This window comes from Podarcis cretensis (assembly GCF_951804945.1).
Source record: "Podarcis cretensis genome assembly, chromosome: 17".
NCBI classification, from domain to species: Eukaryota; Metazoa; Chordata; class Lepidosauria; order Squamata; family Lacertidae; genus Podarcis; species Podarcis cretensis.
The window spans coordinates 41,379,827-41,402,174 of record NC_137187.1 but is presented as its reverse complement, the minus strand read 5'-3'; the positions used below and the strand labels follow the sequence as shown (position 1 = coordinate 41,402,174).

Genomic DNA, 22,348 nt, shown 5'->3' with positions numbered 1-22,348 from the left:
AATAAAATAATAATTAATTGTTATTTATTTATCATTAATAAAAAGAGGGCTGGGTCTGCTCTCTTGAAGGAATGTGTGGGGGAAAGGATTCAAAGTCGTTTCTCCCTCCAACAGATCCGATGGCTCATCACAATGGCACTGTGGTGAGAGAGTTTGTCCTCCTGGGCTTCACTTCCCAGCGTGACCTTCAGCTCCTCCTCTTCAGCTTCTTCCTGCCCATCTATCTCCTTGGCCTGGCCGGGAACCTGTTTCTGGCCATCCTCATCAGGGCTGAGCAATCCTTGCACTCTCCCATGTACTATTTCCTGAGCCACCTGGCCCTGATAGACCTGTGCTCCTGCTGCACCGTGGCCCCAAAGTTGCTCCTGGGCCTTCTGAAAGGACACGACACCATCCCCCTCCCCGCCTGTGCCCTCCAGATGTTCTTCTTTGCAGCTGCTTCTGATGCTGAGTGTTGCCTCTTGGCTGCTATGGCTTATGATCGTTATGCAGCCATCTGCCGCCCTCTGCACTATGGAGCAGCCATGCCACAGCGCCTTTGTCGCCTCCTAGTGGCAGTGTCCTGCACAGCTGGTGTGACCTCTGGAGCCATCCACTCCGGCATGGCATTCTGCCTGCCCTTCTGCAATGCTAATACTTTGGACCACTTCTTTTGTGACATCCCTCCAGTGCTGGCTTTGGCCTGTGCAAATACAGACCTTAACCAGCTGCTGCTTTATGTGGTCTGTGGAACCATCCAGAGCAGCACTCTTGCAGCCATCCTCGCTTCCTATGGCATGATCCTCTGCAGTGTGGGGCGAGCAGGGTCAAGGAGAGCCATATCCACCTGTGGGTCCCATCTGACGGCTGTGGGGGTGCTGTATGGAACTCTTATTTTCATGTACCTACGGCCTGGTGGCACGTCTGCACCACAGACTGACAAGATGGCGTCTGTCTTTTACACGGTGGTAATCCCGACTCTCAGTCCTGGCATCTACAGTCTCCGTAATACTGAGGTCAAGCGGGCTGCAAGGAGGAGGCTAGGCAAATGGGGCCACTGGACTTGGTGTTCTTGAGCTGAGGAAGTCAGATCCAGGAAAAAGTGCTGCGTGCATGTCCGATAATGTGAGCCGTAGTCCAAAAATATTCAGACAACCTCTGGTTGATATCCTTGGATTTCTCCTGCTAAGTTTTCTCTTACTTTTAAATCTCATCTTATTTCCTGTTCAATATTCATCACTGTCTGTCACCATCATATTCTAGAATCTACATGTAAGACACTTGGGATAATTGGTCAAGTCAGTACTTAAAGAGAATTGTCAGAAGCAGCAACATTTTTGTTTTTTAATCAAGAAAGGGGCAGAGATAGATGATGACAAAAACGCATGACATCTTACTAGAATCATCCTAAACCTCCAAGGATGTGGACAGGCTGCTTGGAGGAGTGAAACCAACCACCTGTCTTCTTGATCCTTGCCCATCCTGGCTGATAAAAGCGAGCTGGGAAGGTCTGGGTGATGGGCTCCGTGGGGTGGTGAATGCTTCTCTCTGCGAGGGAGCCTTCCCAGACCCACTGAAAGAGGCGGTCATTAAACCACTTCTTAAAAAAACATCTTTAGACCCGGCCATTATGGCCAACTATCACCCAGTCTCAAATCTTCCATTCTTGGGCAAGGTGATTGAGCTGAACAACTCCAAGCACGCCTGGAGGATGCGGACCATTTGGATCCCTTCCAATTGGGATTCAGGCCTCATCATGGGACTGAAACTGCCTTGGTCGCGCTGATCAATGATCTCTGGTGGGCTAGGGACGAAGGTGAGAGCTGTTTCCTAGTTCTGCTGGATCTCTCAGCAGCCTTTGACACCATCAACCATAACATCCTTCTGGACTGTCTAGAGGGGCTGGGATCTGGGGGCACTATTATACAGAAAGTGGTTTGGGGTGTGGGAGTCATAAAGCCAAGGCAGAGGCTTGTAAATACTGCAGGGTGCCCCCTGACATTCCTCTGGGCAATGATTACCTTATATGGTAAAGGGGCAATAAAAACCTTGACCGGATGAGGTAACAGGAGACTTTGGAAAACAGCCATGCGGCTGGGAGGACAAAGGAGAATAAAAAGTTGCCGGAGGAGAGAGGTTGGAAGCAGCTGCCCGGCCATTATGAAAATACTCTCTGCCTCATTGTGTCTTCTTTCTATGCTATGCTAAGCACCATCTATGACGGCAGGATTCCGTCATTGGGGGATGAGTGTTCAGACCCCTGGGTTCTCACTTGTGGGGTGCCTCAGGGTTCCGTCCTCTCCCCCATGCTTTTTAATATCTATATGAAGCTGCTGGGAGAGATCATCAGGGGGTTTGGGCTGGGTGTTCATCAGTATGCAGATGAGACCCAGCTCTACCTCTCTTTTAAATCAGAACCAGTGAAGGCGGTGAAGGTCCTGTGTGAGTACCTGGATGCAGTTGGAGGATGGGTGGTGGCTAACAGATTGAGGTTTAATCCTGACAAGACAAAAGTACTGTTTTTGGGGGACAGGGGGCGGGCGGGTGTGGGGGACTCCCTGGTCCTGAATGGGGTAACTGTGCCCCTGAAGGATCAGGTGCAAAAAAGGTGTATATTGGCATATGTAGTGGGAATGCCTTAAGGCAGGGAACCAGTTGCCCTCTAGAAGGTCTTGGACTTCAGTTCCCATCATCCCCTGGGAGAGGCAGTCCAACAACATTTGGCAGATCAAGGACTCCCCATCCTTGCTTTAAGGTGTCTATATCAAGTTTTTGGGAGAAAGGCAATGGCAAACCTAGACAGCATCTTATAAAGCAGAGACATCACCTTGCCAACAAAAGTCCATATAGTTAAAGCTCTGGTTTTCCCAGTAGTGATGTATGGAAGTGAGAGCTGGACCATAAAGAAGGCTGATTGCCGAAGAATTAATGCTTTTGAATTCTGGTGCTGGAGGAGACTCTGGAGAGTCCCATGGACTGCAAGAAGATCAAACCTCTCCATTCTGAAGGAAATCAGCCCTGAGTGCTCACTGGAAGGACAGATCCTGAAGCTGAGGCTCCAATACTTTGGCCACCTCATGAGAAGAGAAGACTCCCTGGAAAAGACCCTGATGTTGGGAAAGATGGAGGGCACAAGGAGAAGGGGACGACAGAGGACGAGATGGTGGGACAGTGTTCTCGAAGCTACCAGCATGAGTTTGACCAAACTGCGGGAGGCAGTGGAAGACAGAAGTGCCTGATGTGCTCTGGTCCATGGGGTCACGAAGAGTCGGATACGACTAAACAACAACAAATCAAGTTTTTGAAATATCAGATCATGGAATTAGAAAAGAAGCAAAGGTCATATTTGACTTACAAAATGATAAGGTACATTTTTAAAAAAACTTACTGGTCATCACTAATTGTATTAAACATTGGGAAGTAAACACTATGCCAGATCTGAAATACTGGGGGGTTTTTAATAAAAAGAATAGGATATTTGTTTGTTTGCATGTAAAGACAAAATTTCAAAATACACACTTTCCGAAACAACACACAAGCCAAAAGACAGCTGCCCTTTGAAATTCACACTTTTCCAAGTTGCATGGCTTGTGTGGCATTGCAAAACATAGCAGGACCACCGGCCTGCAACCTCTATGTTTTCTGCCTATGAAAAGGGCCCAGAGTGAGCAGCCTCTGATTTCAGTGCTCCAATTCTAGGATCCCGTGAAGTCCCTGTCAAGTGGGTTGGATGGCTCTCAAAGGCTCAGGGAGTTGTCCTATATTCTTTATTATGTTGGTGAAATGGCCATTGCCCCCAGAATATAGAGCTGTAGTAACAATGTGACCAAGCCTAGCAAATGCCTTAAAGGTAAAGGTAAAGGTACCCCTGCCCGTACGGGCCAGTCTTGACAGACTCTGGGGTTGTGCGCCCATCTCACTTAAGAGGCCAGGGGCCAGCGCTGTCCGGAGACACTTCCGGGTCACGTGGCCAGCATGACATCGCTGCTCTGGCGAGCCAGAGCCGCACATGGAAACGCCGTTTACCTTCCCGCTGGTAAGCGGTCCCTATTTATCTACTTGCACCCGGAGGTGCTTTCGAACTGCTAGGTTGGCAGGCGCTGGGACCGAGCAGCGGGAGCGCACCCCGCCGCAGGGATTCGAACCGCCGACCTTTCGATCGGCAAGTCCTAGGCGCTGAGGCTTTAACCCACAGCGCCACCTATGTCCCCTAGCAAATGCCTTACTCCGCATTTAATAATTGTCACTATTCCTGTCTTTTGGTAAGCAATCTGTATTTTCATAATGCCCATTTTTTATCTTAAAAAAAAATAAAGAAACGTTATAAATTTAAAAAGGTATCCAGTTGACCTCTTCCAGCTTGCAGCTTCATTTTATTATCATGTATATAGTACTTACAGTGTTTATAATACAGTAAGCCTGAAATTTACAAGAGGGTTACACTCCAGGGATTGTGCCCAAAGCCAGAATCGCATATAGTCAAAACCAGGCATAGGCAAATGCAGCCCTCCAGATATTTTGGGACTACAATTCCCATCATCCTTGACCACTGGTCCTGTTAGCTTGGATTTCTGCATGGATTTCTGAAAAATAAGTCATGTCAGACTAACCTGATCTCGTTTTTTGACAGAATTACAAGCCTGGTAGATGAAGGGAACGCAGTGGATGTAGCCTACCCTGATTTCAGCAAGGCATTTGACAAGGTGCCCCATGATATTCTTGTAAAGAAGCTGGTAAAATGCGGACTTGACTACGCTACCACTCAGTGGATTTGTAACTGGCTGACTGACCGAACCCAAAGGGTGCTCATCAATGGTTCCTCTTCATCCTGGAGAAGAGTGACTAGTGGGGTGCCACAGGGTTCTGTCTTGGGCCCGGTCTTATTCAACATCTTTATCAATGACTTGGATGATGGACTCAAGGGCATCCTGATCAAATTTGCAGATGACACAAACTGGGAGGGGTGGCTAACACCCCAGAGGACAGGATCACACTTCAAAACGACCTTGACAGATTAGAGAACTGGGCCAAAACAAACAAGATGAATTTTAACAGGGAGAAATGTAAAGTATTGCACTTGGGCAAAAAAAATGAGAGGCACAAATACAAGATGGGGGACACCTGGCTTGAGAGCAGTACATGTGAAAAGGATCTAGGAGTCTTGGTTGACCACAAACTTGACATGAGCCAACAGTGTGACGCGGCAGCTAAAAAAGCCAATGCAATTCTGGGCTGCATCAATAGGAGTATAGCATCTAGATCAAGGGAAGTAATAGTGCCACTGTATTCTGCTCTGGTCAGACCTCACCTGGAGTACTGTGTCCAGTTCTGGGCACCACAGTTCAAGAAGGACACTGACAAACTGGAACGTGTCCAGAGGAGGGCAACCAAAATGGTCAAAGGCCTGGAAACGATGCCTTATGAGGAACGGCTAAGGGAGCTGGGCATGTTTAGCCTGGAGAAGAGGAGGTTAAGGGGTGATATGATAGCCATGTTCAAATATATAAAAGGATGTCACATAGAGGAGGGAGAAAGGTTGTTTTCTGCTGCTCCAGAGAAGCGGACATGGAGCAATGGTTCCAAACTACAAGAAAGAAGATTCCACCTAAACATTAGCAAGAACTTCCTGACAGTAAGAGCTGTTCAACAGTGGAATTTGCTGCCAAGGAGTGTGGTGGAGTCTCCTTCTTTGGAGGTCTTTAAGCAGAGGCTTGACAACCATATGTCAGGAGTGCTCTGATGGTGTTTCCTGCTTGGCAGGGGGTTGGACTCGATGGCCCTTGTGGTCTCTTCCAACTATGATTCTATGATTCTATGATTCTACATCTGGAGGACCGACGTTGTCTATGCCTGGTCAAAACATTGGATGCAATGGCGGGTGGCAGGGGTGCCAACTTGAATAAAATATGGGGGGCAGGTAAGCCCTGCCCCACATAATCAATCAAATGTTGCCATGCATGCACACTGTTTGAATGGCAATGCCCATCAACTTGGGGGGGGGCTCAGCCTCCTCAAATATTTTAGGGGGATTTGTGAAGGGACCTTGGCCCCTAGGAGTTGGCTTCTATGGCAGGAAGAACTGCCACACACACAAAAACCCCAGACCTCCTTTCCACCCCCTTTCCATTTTTTTAATGCCAATTGTGAAAAGGTGAATTCACACAAGTTAAATGTGCAGAAGTTGTGGGTCTACTGCAGAGTCAACTTGCAACTTATGCACATTTAACTTGTGTGAATTCAGCTTTATGCACTTGGCTAATAATAATAATAATAATGGGGGGCTGGCATTGTAGGGGGGAAACATTGGCAGTCCCACCTGACATTATACTTACTTTGGAACAATGTTTTGAGGTGCAGGGAGAGTGTGTTTTGATGATACACAATTTTGATTTTATGTGCTATCGCTGGAACATAACAGCTGTTTTAGTTCAGTGTGAACTGTATTTGAAGTATTTGGTAACATTGCCTTAAAGTAAAACATTTGCCTAAAACAAATGACATCAAAGTGGAGACGTACTTTAAAGCTAGTTGAAGGATGATCATTTTTGTAGTTAGCACCCAAGCAATTTGTAGATAGGGACGCAGGTGGCGCTGTGGGTTAAAGCCTCAGCGCCTAGGGCTCGCCGATCGAAAGGTCGGCGGTTCGAATCCCTGTGGCGGGGTGCGCTCCCGCTGCTCGGTCCCAGCGCCTGCCAACCTAGCAGTTCGAAAGCACCTCCGGGTGCAAGTAGATAAATAGGGACCGCTTACCAGCGGGAAGGTAAACGGCGTTTCCGTGTGCGGCTCTGGCTCTGGCTCTGGCTCTGGCCAGAGCAGCGATGTCACGCTGGCCACGTGACCCGGAAGTGTCTCCGGACAGCGCTGGCCCCTGGCCTCTTAAGTGAGATGGGCGCACAACCCCAGAGTCTGTCAAGACTGGCCCGTACGGGCAGGGGTACCTTTACCTTTACCTTTTACAATTTGTAGAACCTTGAAGAAAAAGCTCCTGGACACACCTGCCTTTTGACACCCTCACTCACTCTAGACAGTACATTAAGAAGCACGGCCACTGAGCTCAGAAATCCCTCAATTCAGCATCCTGGGTGCCCACCCAGCTCACCCACCAGCAAGGGGTCTGTTTAACACGGCACCAGAACTTCAGCAGAGAGGGGAAGCAATGGCAGTGAACAGAAATGAAAGAAGGTCAGCTGGGAAAAGATCTAATTAAAAGTTATCGTCCTTGGCCTTCCATTAATTAGACAAGATCTGAAACTACTCCACCACACTTTCTGCACCAGGAGAATGCAGTCCCAGAACTAGAAGAAGCTGACGCAACAGGAATAAATAATCCACAGAGACAGTCACTTGTAACAATGCCCAGAGCTGCAATGCGTGCTAATGAGCACAATGGGGCCTAGGGTAGGAAAAACAAAGCACATTCAAGGAGAAATGAGCTGCTGTGATGATGATGATGATTTTACATACCGGCCCTTATCCGAAGATAACAGGGCAGTTTACAACATAATTTCTCCTGGGCTTTCCTCCACTTGTGACCAGGCACCTAGGACAGTGATGGCGAACCTTTTAGAGACCGGGTGCGCAAACTGCAACCCAAAACCCACTTATTTATCACAAAGCGCCAACCTGGCAATTTAACCTGAATACTGAGGTTTTAGTTTAGAAAAAACAACTCATACATTAACATCTTTTGTCTTAAAAGAAAAACACAACAGAGCTTTCAATGATACAAACAACTTTTTATTGAAAGGTAGAAGTTTGCATTAAGATGATCCAAACCAAGTAAGGAAACCAATCCCAAGTGTTTTCATTGACTTAAAATTATTTGGCAGAGAATTCCACACTTTAAGGATTCCCCGCTTTTAACCTCCAGCCCAAGCAAGCAAGCATTCTTGGCATGGCCCTCTGAGTGCGTGCAGAGTGCTGCCCCCCTTACCACCATTTCCTGAAATGGCCGTGGGGGCTGCCCCACCTGCTAGTCCTTCTCCCTTGCCCAGCCCCAACTGGCCTCAACCTTGCAGCAGCATCTGAAACTGAAGGGCCACCATAATCATAATCATTGCCAGTGCTATTTTGCAACCGGCTTGCACAAAATACTAATCACCACAATATGCTCCGGAAGCCTCCGAGCAGTTGGGCACAATGAATTCGGGCCAAAGACTAGCTGTTCCCTCCATTTTGGAGAGTCGGTGCCCTGACAGGCATCACATCCCTCTCCTGCCACACAGTTTCATGCACCGACCCGCCGTGCACATGGCACTCCGGCTGCCCAGGTTGAGCTGAGGACTTGACGCGCCACCCTTGCCTTCTGCCAGCTCTGTGCTGGGGTGACAGCGCGTGTGCCCACAGAGAGGGCTCTGTGGCCTACGGTGACCATGTCCAGCTTTATAAGGAAGAGCCCTCTGTTTGGAGTTGTCCTCTCTTTGAGGACTGTTCAGTCCAGGTCTGCTTTAAAGATATGGAACCAGAAAACAGGAAAACAGGAAGAAGGCCTAGAAGTTGCCTTGATGGAGCTGGCAAAAAAGTCATCTGATGCCTTCTCCACTATGATGAGGAGCATTGGGTTTCTTTTTAAATTACAGTGGTACCTTGGGTTACATACGCTTCAGGTTACAGATTCCGCTAACCCAGAAATAGTACCTCGGGTTAAGAACTTTGCTTCAGGATGAGAACAGAAATCGTGCTCTGGCGGCACAGCGGCAGCAGGAGGCCCGATTAGCTAAAGTGGTGCTTCAGGTTAAGAACAGTTTCAGGTTAAGAACGGACCTCCGGAACGAATTAAGTACTTAACCCGAGGTACCACTGCATAGTAGTTAGGTGGAATTAATGTTCCATCAACACAAGCATTGCAGCTTGACAGATGGAAGAATAACCCACACACTGTTCTGGGGGTTATCCTGGATGACCCCCCCCCCTACAAAAGACAATTTTGGGTGTACAGGGGGATCCAATCCATTATTGTTACATGTGTGTCTATACATTAATCACCATATGCACATTTCATGTAAATTTTATGTAAATTAGTGGCCTCTTTCGTTCTCTTTTTTGGCAATTTTGTGCACGTTTCTTCACACAGTTAAGCTTTGGAATTTGCTCCCACAAGAGACAGCAATGGCCACCAACTTGGATGGCTTTAAACGAAGATTAGACATATCCATAGAGCATAAGGCTGTCCGTGTCTGCTGGCCACAACAGCCATGTTTGACTCCACTGCTGAATACCAGTTTATTGACCCTGGGAGGAAAAAACAAACTTTAAAATAAATAAAATTAAGATTGCAGTGTGGAGTACTTCTGTCCATGATTCCAGCCACTCCATTCCATCCCCCAACTTCCCCCACTCCATTTCCCATCCCTCTCCCCAACATTTCCTGTTCTGAGCTCCCTGGGGTGTTTTGGGGTTACCACTCTAGTTTTTTGTTTTGGTTTTTTGTCTTCTACAGATGCTGTGGCTTATTCGCTCTTCCATTCAACTGGAGGATGTGGCCTCCTCCATCTCCTGAGGAAGGTTCTCTTGTGTATATTTGGTTTTTTTTTGTTTTTTTAATAATATTTATTGAAATTTCCAAATATAACAGAAAAAAGAAAAATAAAAAATAGAACATTTACTTTTATGCATTATTTTCATTAACATCTTTCCAGGACTTCCCCACGCCACCCCCTCTTGTATTCCAATTCCATTAAATTAGCTCAACAAGTTCTTGCCCCAAATTTTAAACTTATTATCATTGACCCGATGTTAAGAATATTTTTTCCCCCTAAAATCGACCCCTGTTCCCTTCCACGAGTTCCCCTCTTTAATATGCAGAACAGAATAAAGTAAAAAATAAAAAACAAAGTATAATTTTACACCCTTTGGATTCCAAATTTCCCTCCCCCTTTCCCGGTTATGATCCCCAATGTCCATCAATGTCTGCTGTCATCCTGGAGATCCCACATCTAGGCCCAAATCTCTCTCCGCTCCACTTTGCCGTCCTTTTAATAGTCTTTGCCATCTTTTTGGTAGTCTTTAATTTCGAGCACCCAATCTTGGAAGGACTCTATCTCAAGAAGGTCCATTTTTTCCATCCAGATCTCTATATTTAAGAGTAAAACTCCAATTTTATTTCTTTAGACCTTTTAAATCTGGATGTCCCAAATGTTCCTACTTCCAGCTTTGTCCAATTCTTGTTGTTCTCTTTCCTCACTCTCCTCTGGTTTCTTTTCCTGCTCCACTGCAAAAATGTTCTAATTCCAAAGGCTTCTAATTCCTCTACAGAGGCTTTGTTTGTTCAGGAACAAAACTTACGTCAAGTCCCTTCCATTCTTCAATAGATAAATCTATTGTCTCCTTTAGTGTAGAGACCTCTGTAGACAAAATAATGTTCCATTTCTGCAGTTTTCCCAGGAGATAAAAAATCCTGTTCAATTCCATGCGTATTTTTCCACTTGCAGCAATACTTGTAGTGTCCCAAAGCCCCCTCTAGAGGGATTATGGTAACTCAGCTTCCTTCCAGATCACACCCAAAAGTCAAAGTAACTTGTTATCCCTTGTTTTCAACAATTTATATCCAAATTGTAACAAATATAACCGGCAAAGTCATCGTAACAAAGTTCTCTTTTTATTCTTCAACTTTGACAGCTACTTTGACAGCTGTCAAAGCCTCTATATCTCCTCACCAGGCGCTCTCGCGGATCACTCCCGATTCCCGGGGGGGGGTACGTTTTAGCTCACACGTTCCACTTTTCTCCTCCAGCACAGTCATGTAATCTTCCATCGTGAAATTAAAAACTTTATCAATATAAAATAGACCCTTCTCTCGATCTTAGTTGTCAAATCCTTGCTTTAAATCCTCTACAACAGGGGGGAGACGGACTTCCTTTTTGCACCTCCCCCGCTCGTTCCAAATTTAATTTTTTTCCCCTTTAAATCCGATTTCCCAATTACTCACGGGTTGTTCTTTTTAGTCCAAATTTTCAATGAAAGAAGTCAGCGCTCTCCGTCGAACGGCATGCGGCTTCCCTCGGCAGGGGAAGCAGTGGACTCATAGCACCACACCACCCCCCGTCCCCCGCTCCGTAGCCTTTAAAAAGGCTCCTTCGCGGGTCGGGGGGGCGCAAACGGTGCCCGCCGAGTCACCAAGTCCATGAGTTTCAGTGCCCATGGTTTTTGAGGGTCCCCGCGTAGCCGGCGCGGTGGGACCCAACCCCTGCCGAGCAGGCTCCCTCCGGAGCTCGGAGGGAGTCCGCCATTCGGCGATGGCGCCAACCCGGAAGTCTCGTGTGTATATTTGTTCTCCAAAGGCCTATGGCACCACAGCCAACCAGTTAAGAAATAGTTCCCTTTCACCTCAGCTGTAAGCCAGTTACAAGTCACTGAGCGGGTGTCTGCTCACAGTTTCTGCTCTGCCACTGCGAAGAAAGCACAGCACCTTCAGCATCGGAAAGACCTTTTCTCATCTAGGGGAGAAGAAGACCCACATCCTACCAGGTCAGCTGGTACAGTGGCTTCTAAGTCACATTTTCACTCCATAGTTTGGTAAAAATATAACTTGAACCTTCTGCTCCTTTATTTATATTTAATATTTGAAACTAACAATTTATTATTTTCTCCTGCTTTGTGGGGCTCCCAGGGACCCACCCATCCAAGGGACTGATCAGGTCCACATCTGCAGAGCATCAGCAATGTCCCTGTCTCAGGTGTTCTTTGACCTTTCACTGAGCCCTGAATCAAAGCTATAAAGAGGAAATTACTGTACATATAGTGAGCAGAAATGAGAGTCGGCACTCCTGCGCCCATCTGAAAAAGAAGTGGGGTCAGATGCTGTGAGCCCTGTGGTCCCAAATGGCTCATGGCTGCAGCTGCAGTTGCTGTCAAATGAGGAAAAGGCTGCAGAGGGTGCTGCCAGCAAGGAGTGGCCTGAGAGGGAGGACAGGGCTCCATTTTGTGGCCTTGAGAAGCCATGGGAAAGGGAGACAGTCCCACAACAGCTCCCTGCCACACCTCATCCATGGTGTGGTGAGATTCCCTAGCAGTAGACGAAGGTGTTGACCAGTCAGGAGGGGAGGTTGGACTGTTGAAAGAATCACAGAATCTCAGCATCATGGTATTGTAGGGTTGAAAGGGTCCTCAAGGGCCAGCTAGCCCAACCTCCTGCGATGCAGGAATCTCTACCCTGTGGTGGACCTACATCTGGGGGGCCTTGAAGCTTGAACTGCCATGGGAGCCCCTTCACAACCTCCTGCGATAGCAATGGATGCAGATAGGGCATCAGGGAAAGATACATCACTGAAATTGTACACCAAATTGCCCCCATCTGAGGGGAAGAATATCAACATGAAAGCACAAAATACTCATGCAAAGGTTCATGGCTCCCGGATGAGATGTAAGAGGATCTTCTCTGCACACTGGGTTGGAATTACAGTCTTAGTAGAACTTTTGACATGTCTGTTTATTTATTTAAACACAATAGCTGAATTGATTCTTTGGAGCATCCATGCAAAAAAATATATAATAATTGGGGGGGGGGTTAAGCTGCATCGAGTAAATAGGGTATGAATAAAATAATAATAATTGCTAATGGCCAGGAAGCAGAAGACAGAGTGATGAGAACCAAATTGTATCATTGAGAGAGCAGATCATGGTGTAATGTAAATGGCCTTATAAGATTGGGTTTACAGCAATTTCTAGGTAACTCACAGAAGCTAAGGTAACTCTCATTTTCCAGAATGTCTTGGTGATTTTCTTTTATTCACCTGCAGCAATTTTCATCCCTGCTTTCTACATTCATCAGGCTGATGCAGAACGGGACATCAGTCACTGAATTCATCCTGATCGGTGTGTCAGATGCCCATAATTTTCATGGCTTCCTCTTTGGTCTTTTTCTGCTCCTATACTTAGCTAACATCTCTGGAAACCTGGTGGTGGCAGGAGTCACCTTCTGGGACCTGCAGCTCCAGACACCCATGTACTTTTTCATTGGCAATCTGGCCTTCATTGACATCTTTTACTTCTCGACCACCGTCCCCAAGATGTTTGTGGGGCTAGCCTCCCATAGCAATCGTATTCCCTATGCAGGGTGCATTGCCCAGATGTTCTTCTTCCATTTTCTAGGCAGCACTGAAGCTATGCTGTTGTCCATCATGGGTTACGACCGTTATTTGGCCATCTGCCATCCACTCCACTACCCTGTCCTGATGAATCGACAGTTGAGCTGGACCCTAGCTGCCTTGGTGTGGACAGCTGGCTTCTTCCACTCACTCCTCCATGCCATCATGATGTCCCAGCTCTCCTTGTGTCAAGACAACAAGGTGGAGCACTTCTTCTGTGATATATCTCCACTCCTGGCACTCTCCTGCTCAGACACCTGGCTCAACGAGGCCATGTTAGCTGGGGTCACTGGCTCCATCATCATGGGTTGCTTTGCCTTAACTCTGACATCCTATGCTCTCATTCTAAGGGCAGTGGTTGCCATGCGCTCAGCAAAAGGTCTCCAACGTGCCTTCTCCACCTGTGGGGCTCACCTCACTGTAGTGGCCCTCCATTACTGCTGTGCTGGAGCTATGTATCTACGGCCACACTCAGAGGGTTCTCTGGACACAGACAGGGCTGTAACTGTGTTGTATGCAGCAGTCACACCTGTTTTGAACCCGTTGATCTACACCCTACGCAACAAGGAGGTCAAGGCTGTTTTGAGAAGGGCTATATGCAGGAGATCCTGTTCTCAAAGACAGTAAAGAGTGCCAGAACGCCAAGTACTGTAAATATGGTGGCCCTGAAGCAAATCGGTTTCCCTTTCATCTGATAGAATCCTAGGTCCTCCATCCCACTCTTGATGAACCCTTGGTGATTCATGTTGACACACAGAGGCACACATTATTCCAGGTTTCCCAAGCTTTCATACCAATTATGCTACAATCCACATTAGCATGCTTCTGTCCCATCACAATGCCGCAACAATGACACATGCCCAGGTTTAAGTGGTGTGTGGGTGTAGGGGGTGTTATTGTTTTTCTTTGTTATTATGGTATGTGTTTTTGTGTTTCTATACTGGAAACAGCCCTGTGAAATTTGGATGAAGGGTGTTAGAGAAATGTAATAGATTATAAATAATAACAAAAGAAACTTGGGCATCTATCCAGACACAAGCAATCCCTTCTGAACCCTGCAGATCTGGACTATTGCTTGAAAGGAAAAGCTAACAAAATACGTATATCCAAACTCTGCACTATCCAAAAATGAAGGACAGCTTTTCGACACTTTGTCATCTACTGGATGCATTAAAGTAAAGGAGCATGGCTAGCAGTCACTCTCTCCTCATGATTTCTATGGGGAAACATTCTTGGATAGTACTCAAATCAAATTTTGTTAAACGGTCGCAGACCAGATTAACTCGTACAGCTAGTCATCAAAACATAACACCGGAGAAAACAAAGGACAATTTCAATACAGATTAGGCCATAACAACAATTTAAAATTAGACAGCATGAATAAAATTAAGTATTTGCCTTCACCTGCATGTTGACATTGGAAAGCTCTTGTTTCCTGCGCCTAATAGCGGCTACACAGAATTTAGCAACATTGATCATGATTTCAGGAACCTTATCTTCTACCAAGGCTCTCATACATTGGAGTTCTGGTTCATTTTTAAGCTTTTGTAGAACTGGGGCAATAAAGGTCAGGTGTAGATCCTCGTAATAACTACAGTGCAGCAATACATGCAAACTTGTTTCCACTTCCGATGAGCCACATGGGCAAATACGTGACTCATATGGTTTGCCCTCATATCTGCCTAACAGCAGGGCAGAGGGCAGAATGTTAAATCTGGCCAGGGTAAAGGAGTGTCTGTACTTAGGTATTTGTAAATCAGCCAGATAATTTGCGGGTGAGAACCCTCTCCCAAAGTCTCTAATTGTGGCATGTTTATCCATTTTGCCCATATGACATTGCAGCTCTATGTCCCTAATGCGCTGGAGCACTTGACTTCTGGCTCTCTCATATCCTGCCGCTATCAAGATCTGCGGGGAGAATCCCAAGCTTCTTATCTTTTCAAACAGGGAAGCTTTCCAGGTAGAATGAAAGGTGTCTAAGAGTGTTAAGGGAGCCAAACCGGCCGGGGGAAAAATAAGTTTTAACCAGTAGTGTATCTTTAGAATCCACAAACGCGCGTTAACGGGTAGTTGTCCAACTTCTAAGCGGACAGCTATATTAGATACACAGGGAGGGATCCCCAATAAACACCAATAGAATTTTGCTTGAAATGCCTCCATAGGCGCAAAATTTTTAAAACTACAAACCTGGGATCCATAAGTGAGTTGTGGGAGTATTTTTGCAGCAAAAACCTGGGAGGCCGCCGGAACGTATTTACCCCCTTTCCCGTGAAAAAATCTTGTAAGGGCTTTATTGGCCCTTCCTGCATTGGCAATGGCGTTTTTCATCTGTTGATGCCACGAGACCCTTTCCCAGGTATTTGAAAGTTGCTACCTGGTCAATAGGTTGACCATTAATTCTCCATTTGTGTTTCCTTCTTTTTTTTGAAAACACCATAATTTTAGATTTGCTGTAATTTATTGATAGTTGTTCCGCTTGACAATAGTCAGCAAGTGATCTCAAAAGCTTCCTCAAGCCAACGCAGGAAAAGGAGAGTAGGACTGCGTCGTCCGCATACAGAAGCACCGGGAGGGGCATACCTGCCAGTTTGGGAGGGTGGGCATTTTCTTTCGCCATATTTACTGCTAGAGAGTTGATATAAAAATTAAATAGCGTTGGCGCGAGAACACATCCTTGTTTAACCCCATAGTGCGTTTGAATTTCTTTAGTTAGATGGCCTGACCGATCGCATCTTACCCTCACCCTGGTGTTTTCGTATAGACCACGGATAAGGCGTAATAAGCGTTTATCTATGTTTGTAGCGCCAAGCTTTTCCCAGAGTCTGTCCCTTGGTATTAGATCAAAGGCCGATTTAAAATCCACAAAAGCATTCTTGGATAGTATACTTATGAAGAACTACTGTCTGGAATTATAGTGCTGTTTATAGAATACTACCATTCCATCCTCTCTCCTCTCTCCTCATATCCTTAATTTCTTTATTGCTTTGATATTTTCTCTTTCTTGTTGTTATTATTGCTTTTTTGGAAATGGAAATGAAAACCATTACCAAACATAAAGTCTCTTCTGAACATAAACTTCACAGGCTCATCAACCCCACCCCTGGCTCCAAGGCATTTGAAGGAGCTCTGAGTTGAGAAAGCCTGACCAATATGGCAATACAGTAAACTCTCCAAAGAAATGTACTGGGAACATACCCGTCTGAGATCCCAGTGCTAACAATACCCTGAGAGAAATCATTGACTTATTCCTTGGCAGTATGGAGGAAAATATGTAATGAAATGTGGGTTGGGGGCAGGAAGTACACCATCGAATCATAAAATTGGAGAGTTGGAAGGGATCCTGAGGGTCATCTAGTCCACCCCATGCAATGCAGGAATCTCAAATAAAGCAGCCATGACAGGTGGCCATCCAACCTCTGCTTAAAACCCACCAACGAAGGAAGTCCACCACCTCCCAAGGAAGTCCATCCCACTGTCAAACAGAAAGTCAGAAACAGATAGGTAGCCGTGTTGGCTAACACTTGTGTATCTGAAGAAGTGTGCATGCACACGAAAGCTCATACCAAGAACTAACTTAGTTGGTCTTTAAGGTGCTACTGGAAGGAATTTTTTTATTTTGTTTTGAGAAAGTCAGAAAGTTCTCCCTGATGTTTAGTCAGAATCTCCTTTCTTGTAATTTGAAGCTTTATTTTGCTTGGTTTTTTTGTATATCTGGTAAATATACAACATATAGGCCTATATCTGGTGATTCTGCTTCTTTTCGTTTTTTGAGATTTTTATGCTTTGCAATATTTTTGGTGGTATTCCAAGTTTTTGTCTTTCTATGAATTTGCTTCTCTGGGAAGTTTCTGGTCATTTGTTTCGTGCGTTTCAGCTGATTTTGATTCTTTTCAATTCTTTTTTGCATCTTTGGTGTTTCTTTCTTTGTTCTTGGTGGTTTTGCTTAATATACGTGTTACTGGTGAATTTACATACTTTGGGTGGGTTATTGTGGTTCTGCTAGTTTCTGCTAGGTTTTGCTTCTTTTCTGCATTCAGCTAGTTTTTTCTTCTTTTCAACTGGTTTTTTCATTTCTGGTCATTTTGTTAGTTTTTGGTTGTTCTGCTTAGGTTTTTTATTTCTATCTAATTTGCTGCTTTGGGGCTGATTCCAGTGAATCAGAACCAAAACCAAGATCTAACTGTAGCCCTAATCCTAACCAAAGCGTAACCCTCCACCTCACTCTAAATCTAAACCCAGCCCTAACACTTGACTTAAGCCTAACTCTTACTCTAACCCAACTCCAACCTTTACCCTAAATGCTATTATTTTGATATAAATTTAAATCAAGAAACGAACTTAAGTGTTATATGGGATGCAAGTAAAGCAGTAATGAAAGGGTTTTTTATTCAACAAAATGCTTATCACACCCCAAAAGAAGCAATTTCACTAGAAATCCAAAAACGAAGCAAAACCACAAAATATGCAAAACCAATGAAAAGGAAGCAAAATCACCAGAAACCCAAAAACCAAGAAACTTAGCACAGTAGTTTTTCTTGGTTTGGGGTTTCTGGTGAATTTGCTTCCTTTGGGGTTGGTTTGCTTCTTTGTAGTATTATGGGGAATTTGCTTTGCCATGAGTTGCTTACTTGTTTTGTGCAGGATGCATGGAGAATGTGAGCTGCATGCACGGGAGAGGCACCCCGTTTTAAATTGTTTTTTGTTTTCAGTCTTAAAACAGCACTTTTTGTCCAGGCAGCTAGTTCAGAAGTTTTACAGCCGCAGTTAGTCACAATAGGCTTGGCCCTGGCTCTTACGGCTGCTGCTGGCTGGAGTGTAACCATAATTCACCGCATAATGGTCACACATCCCTTTTTTATAATAAAAATCGGCATATAAAATGTGACGTTTATGTGGTGAAATATGGTATCTGTGTAAAGTCATCAGTTTTGACAAGAGCTGGGAGCTGAGACATAGGAGAAATGGCAAGGGGGTATGATGGTATGCAGCGCAGGAATCCTGCCCATAGCCCACCCCAAACCAAGAAAAACTACTGCGTGAGGTGGCCCCACTGCGTGGGCTTGAACCACCAACCTTCTGGTTAACAGCCAGACACACTAGCACTAGCACATCTAGCACTGAAAAGGGATACTCATTACACCTCTGTGTGTTTGTGTTCTTGGCTTGCCTCCTGGGTATTTAATGCTGAACCATGATCTGCAAAGAGCCACAGTCTGATGTGTATGTTGGGTGACTCATCACTTGAGGGGGGTGTGGCCTTCTCCTCAAGCCAAATTCCCACTTGTGGAGCTATGGCAAGCGAAAATGTGGAACCTGGGGAGAGTCCGTGATGCTGTTCTTTCCTGCCCTAGACAAATGAAGAGTTTAACCAGAGGCTGAATGGCTTTCGTCCAGACCCAGGGGTGTCTTACCCATAGAGGCCAGTGGCGCAGGGCACCAAGTTCTGGAGGGCGCCAGGGAAGATGCAGAGGCTGAATGCGGCGCCTCCCAGTGTTGTGACGTGGGGTTTGTGATTTCAGCTCTCTTGACATAATGTGCTGGAGACAGTTCTCTAGTAACACTTCTTTATTAAAGCAACAAGACTGAGACCTGAGGAGGGAGAGCTACATTTATAGGGACAGGGAACTAGCTAGAAGGGATACATTTTGGAGGGAACAATATCAGGCAATCACAGTCCTGCCTTTTGGAGGAAACCAATAAGACAGAGGATCCAAATACAGCAGCTTAAATGAACCAATAGCAGCTGTACCCTCTGGAACCAAAAGGCAGTTACTTTACCCTAATGCAAATACAGACAATAATAATACAGATATAAAATCCTTTGACTCAATACACAACACCCAGCATCAGCTCTTCGCCCTCCCCCACCTCCCCCATGCCACACCAAAGCAGCGCCACGCCCGGAGCCTCTGCCTGCCGTGGCCACCAGGGCACAAAGCAGACAGCTGAGCCACCGCATCCAGCCTCTGCCTTCTCCCCGCCAGAGGAGCTGCCCTCCAGCCACTGCCTGCCTCATCCAGCTCCGCAAAGCTAGGCGTGTCGCTGGCAGTGCCGTCCTCCCTAAAAAAGGTCGGCAACTCTGGGAAACGGGGGGGGGGGGCAGAGGGATCTTTGCACCACGGCACGGCCCTGTCCAGACCTGGCTGAATCTGGTGGCCTTGGGAACATGACTTTATTCTAAGGATCTGGCACCTTGCAGGCTCCCAAGGCTGTGCATAGGTACATCAAAGGTTATGTCACCCCAGTAAAATACCAGGTGAGTCCGGGAGGCTCAGTGGGCAAGCGAGGAGCTCAGGGTTGTTTCAAGATGGAGGCGATATCCCCCCTTGTTCCCTTTAATTTTGGCTGCTGGGCTCTGTGTGGAGGATTTCACCTCCCTTCCTCTTGTGGCCTGTCACTAGCTTCTCTTGAGCCATGCACAAGGGCTTGTCTTTGGGGATTGCGGGCGCTTCCCTCCTCCTCTTGCTTACCTTTAATAGCTGCAGAAGGTGGCTTTGTTGGCAGTTCCAGCAGGTCCCCCCCCCTTGCCTTTTCTAGCTGGGGGGGGCATTGCTCTGTAATGGGGTGAGACACTACTCCTGCCTGGCACAGACTCCTCAGAGGGCATTGTCTCCTACATACCATATTTTTTCGTGTATAAGGCAACCCCTGGTTTTTTTAGCCCTAAATTAAGAAATCAATTGTTGAGCTTTGGGGGGGGGGGATTTTCGCTGCCACTGAGGGAGGCAGGTGGGCAGGTGAGCAAGTGATAGCTAGCGATAGGGAGCAGAAGGAGGACCAGAGTCAAGCAGGGCATGAAGATGGCAGACACCAAGAAGAAGCAGAACGAGCAGCTGAAGGGCTGGACCATATTTTTCAGTGTATAAAATGACCCCCTATTTTGGATTAAATTTTTAAAGCAAAAAACATTGTATTATACACAGAAAAATATGGTACATATCTGTGGAGTACTGTCGTGGGCCAGGAGTCAGCTTCGCTTGCTGAGCCGCACAGCATCCTGAAAGGGGAGAAGGTGATGTCATTCCCCCTGCAGCTGACTAGCCTTCAAGGACTCAGAGGAGAAGGCCCTGATGAGAACCAACTGCCTTCAGCCTTAGGCAGAGCTTCCTGCAGCAGTCAGATGGTGGTAGCAACACTTGTAGTTCCTGGTCCTGCCTTGCTACTTTCTGCTCATCTTGACCCTTGACTTCATGATCATTGGATTCCCTGACCCCTGAACCATCTGACCACGTGGGTTGCTGTTTCCCTGACCCTTGCACTGGCCCTGGCATTGGATAATGACTCTGCCTCCAGGTAATTACACCGTCCTGGCTGAGGCCAGCTATTTCTGGGAGGCCACCAGTACCCGATCCTGCTTTAAGTGGAGATGAAAACAACTGAATCTGTGGGCCAAGCTACATGTGGCATAAAATGCATGAATACATTTCGTGTGCATTTTTTGCCATTTAGTATAAGCAGGATCAAGACTGCAGGTTGGAGGGATGAAATATACTCAGAGTTGCAAAGTGATTTCATGCTCTTTATTCAGCTCATAGTGGTGAGGAGGAATGAATGAAAGTCCCCTCAAAGTATCTGCTTTATACACATTATTTACACAATGGGCTGCACGTGATTGGCTAATTTCGGAATTCTCCTGTAGGCCAATCAGGTCGTGGATTCACTTCTATCTGGAGCTGGATTGGGTGGCTCCTGCCGACCAATCATACTGCTGCATTGTTCTAGGACCAATCAGACTGCTGCATTCTGAATCCTATTGTTCTAGGACCAATCAGACTGCTGCAGTTTGGATCCTATTCAACTCAGTACATAACAAGGGAGAAGATTTATTCATTTCTGTCCTGCTGAGGAGGCGCCAAAGGAAGCTTCCCTCCAAGGGCTTTGGGGGAAGGTGGCAGGGATTTTTAGCAGGACCCATTGATGCAGAACCTGTTAAGCTCTCCTCCCCATGCACCTTGATCCTGATGGGAGCTGGACTCCAACAGCACCTGATGTGCTGATGTTTCTGCTTCCCTTATATAAGCAGTGTGTTCCACTGCTGAGTTTGGGTCCTTTTCTTAACATTATGACTCCTTTCTCACCCTTGAACACTTGGCTATTTTGCAACCAACACGACATTACCTGTGTTGTTTCTGCTGTAGCATTTAACAAAGCATGAGTGAGACCTCTGATTACTAAGTAAAGCATTTAAACTTGCTTAAGGTTGTGGTCCAATGACTCTGAGAGCCTTTCTCAGAGAGTGGGAGCCTAAGAACCATATTCCCCCATGCTTTGCAAATACTAAATATTGTATTGCCCCAAATATAAGGCGCACCTGAATATAAGACACGCCTTTAAAATTAAAGGGGGGTAGGGGAGAAAAGGGACGCAGGTGGCGCTGTGGGTTAAAGCCTCAGCGCCTAGGACTTGCCGATCGAAAGGTCGGCGGTTCGAATCCCTGCGGCGGGGTGCGCTCCCGCTGCTCGGTCCCAGCGCCTGCCAACCTAGCAGTTCGAAAGCACCTCCGGGTGCAAGTAGATAAATAGGGACCGCTTACCAGTGGGAAGGTAAACGGCGTTTCCGTGTGCGGCTCTGGCTCGCCAGAGCAGCGATGTCACGCTGGCCACGTGACCCGGAAGTGTCTCCGGACAGCGCTGGCCCCTGGCCTCTTAAGTGAGATGGGCGCACAACCCCAGAGTCTGTCAAGACTGGCCCGTACGGGCAGGGGTACCTTTACCTTTACCTAGGGGAGAAAAAAGGGCAATACCCAAATATAAGCAGCTCCCTTTAAAATCCGCATGCACTCACACCCGTTCTGTTTTACCATAATGTTCTGTTTCAGTAGTGATATCATAAAAGCCAATTTTTGTAAGGTCACAATTTTAAGCTGCACTTTAACTTTTCATGGTCGAAATTTGGGGGGGGGGGTGGCTTATATTCGGACCAATATGGTATATTCCAGTTGGGGGGGGGCTTTTTTGACTAGAGCCAAGGCCCACACGTTTTCAATTCAGGCAGTCAGCCATTTTTCTTTTGCGTTTCATTTTTCGTTTCCCACACATGTGGGACTCCAGGAATAGTTGGTATTCCGTAGTTATTTCCCAACAGAAACAGCAATGTCCTGCAGCATATATGACTATCATATAAAACGTAGAGCCATTCTCATTAGGTTTCATCTAAGTGGAAACAGCTGAGGAATCTATCATTGGTTGATTTAGAACTCCACCAGAAGCCTATTTTTTGCTCCTTTTTGGCACTTAAAATGTTCTAGGGATGGCAGTTTTGAAAAGTTAACCACAGGGTCTCCT

General features: G+C 46.3%; 1 protein-coding gene across 1 annotated transcript; it reads left to right on the top strand.

The window, feature by feature from the left end:
* Nucleotides 1-119: 119 nt before the first annotated feature.
* Nucleotides 120-13,691, top strand: LOC307206132 (olfactory receptor 5AR1-like; the record flags this gene model as incomplete). The annotated part of the gene is made up of 2 exons (XM_079958923.1): nt 120-1,023; nt 12,856-13,691. 2 exons carry the CDS (start codon nt 120-122, stop codon nt 13,689-13,691), a joined length of 1,740 nt encoding a protein of 579 aa, XP_079815049.1.
* Nucleotides 13,692-22,348: the final 8,657 nt, after the last annotated feature.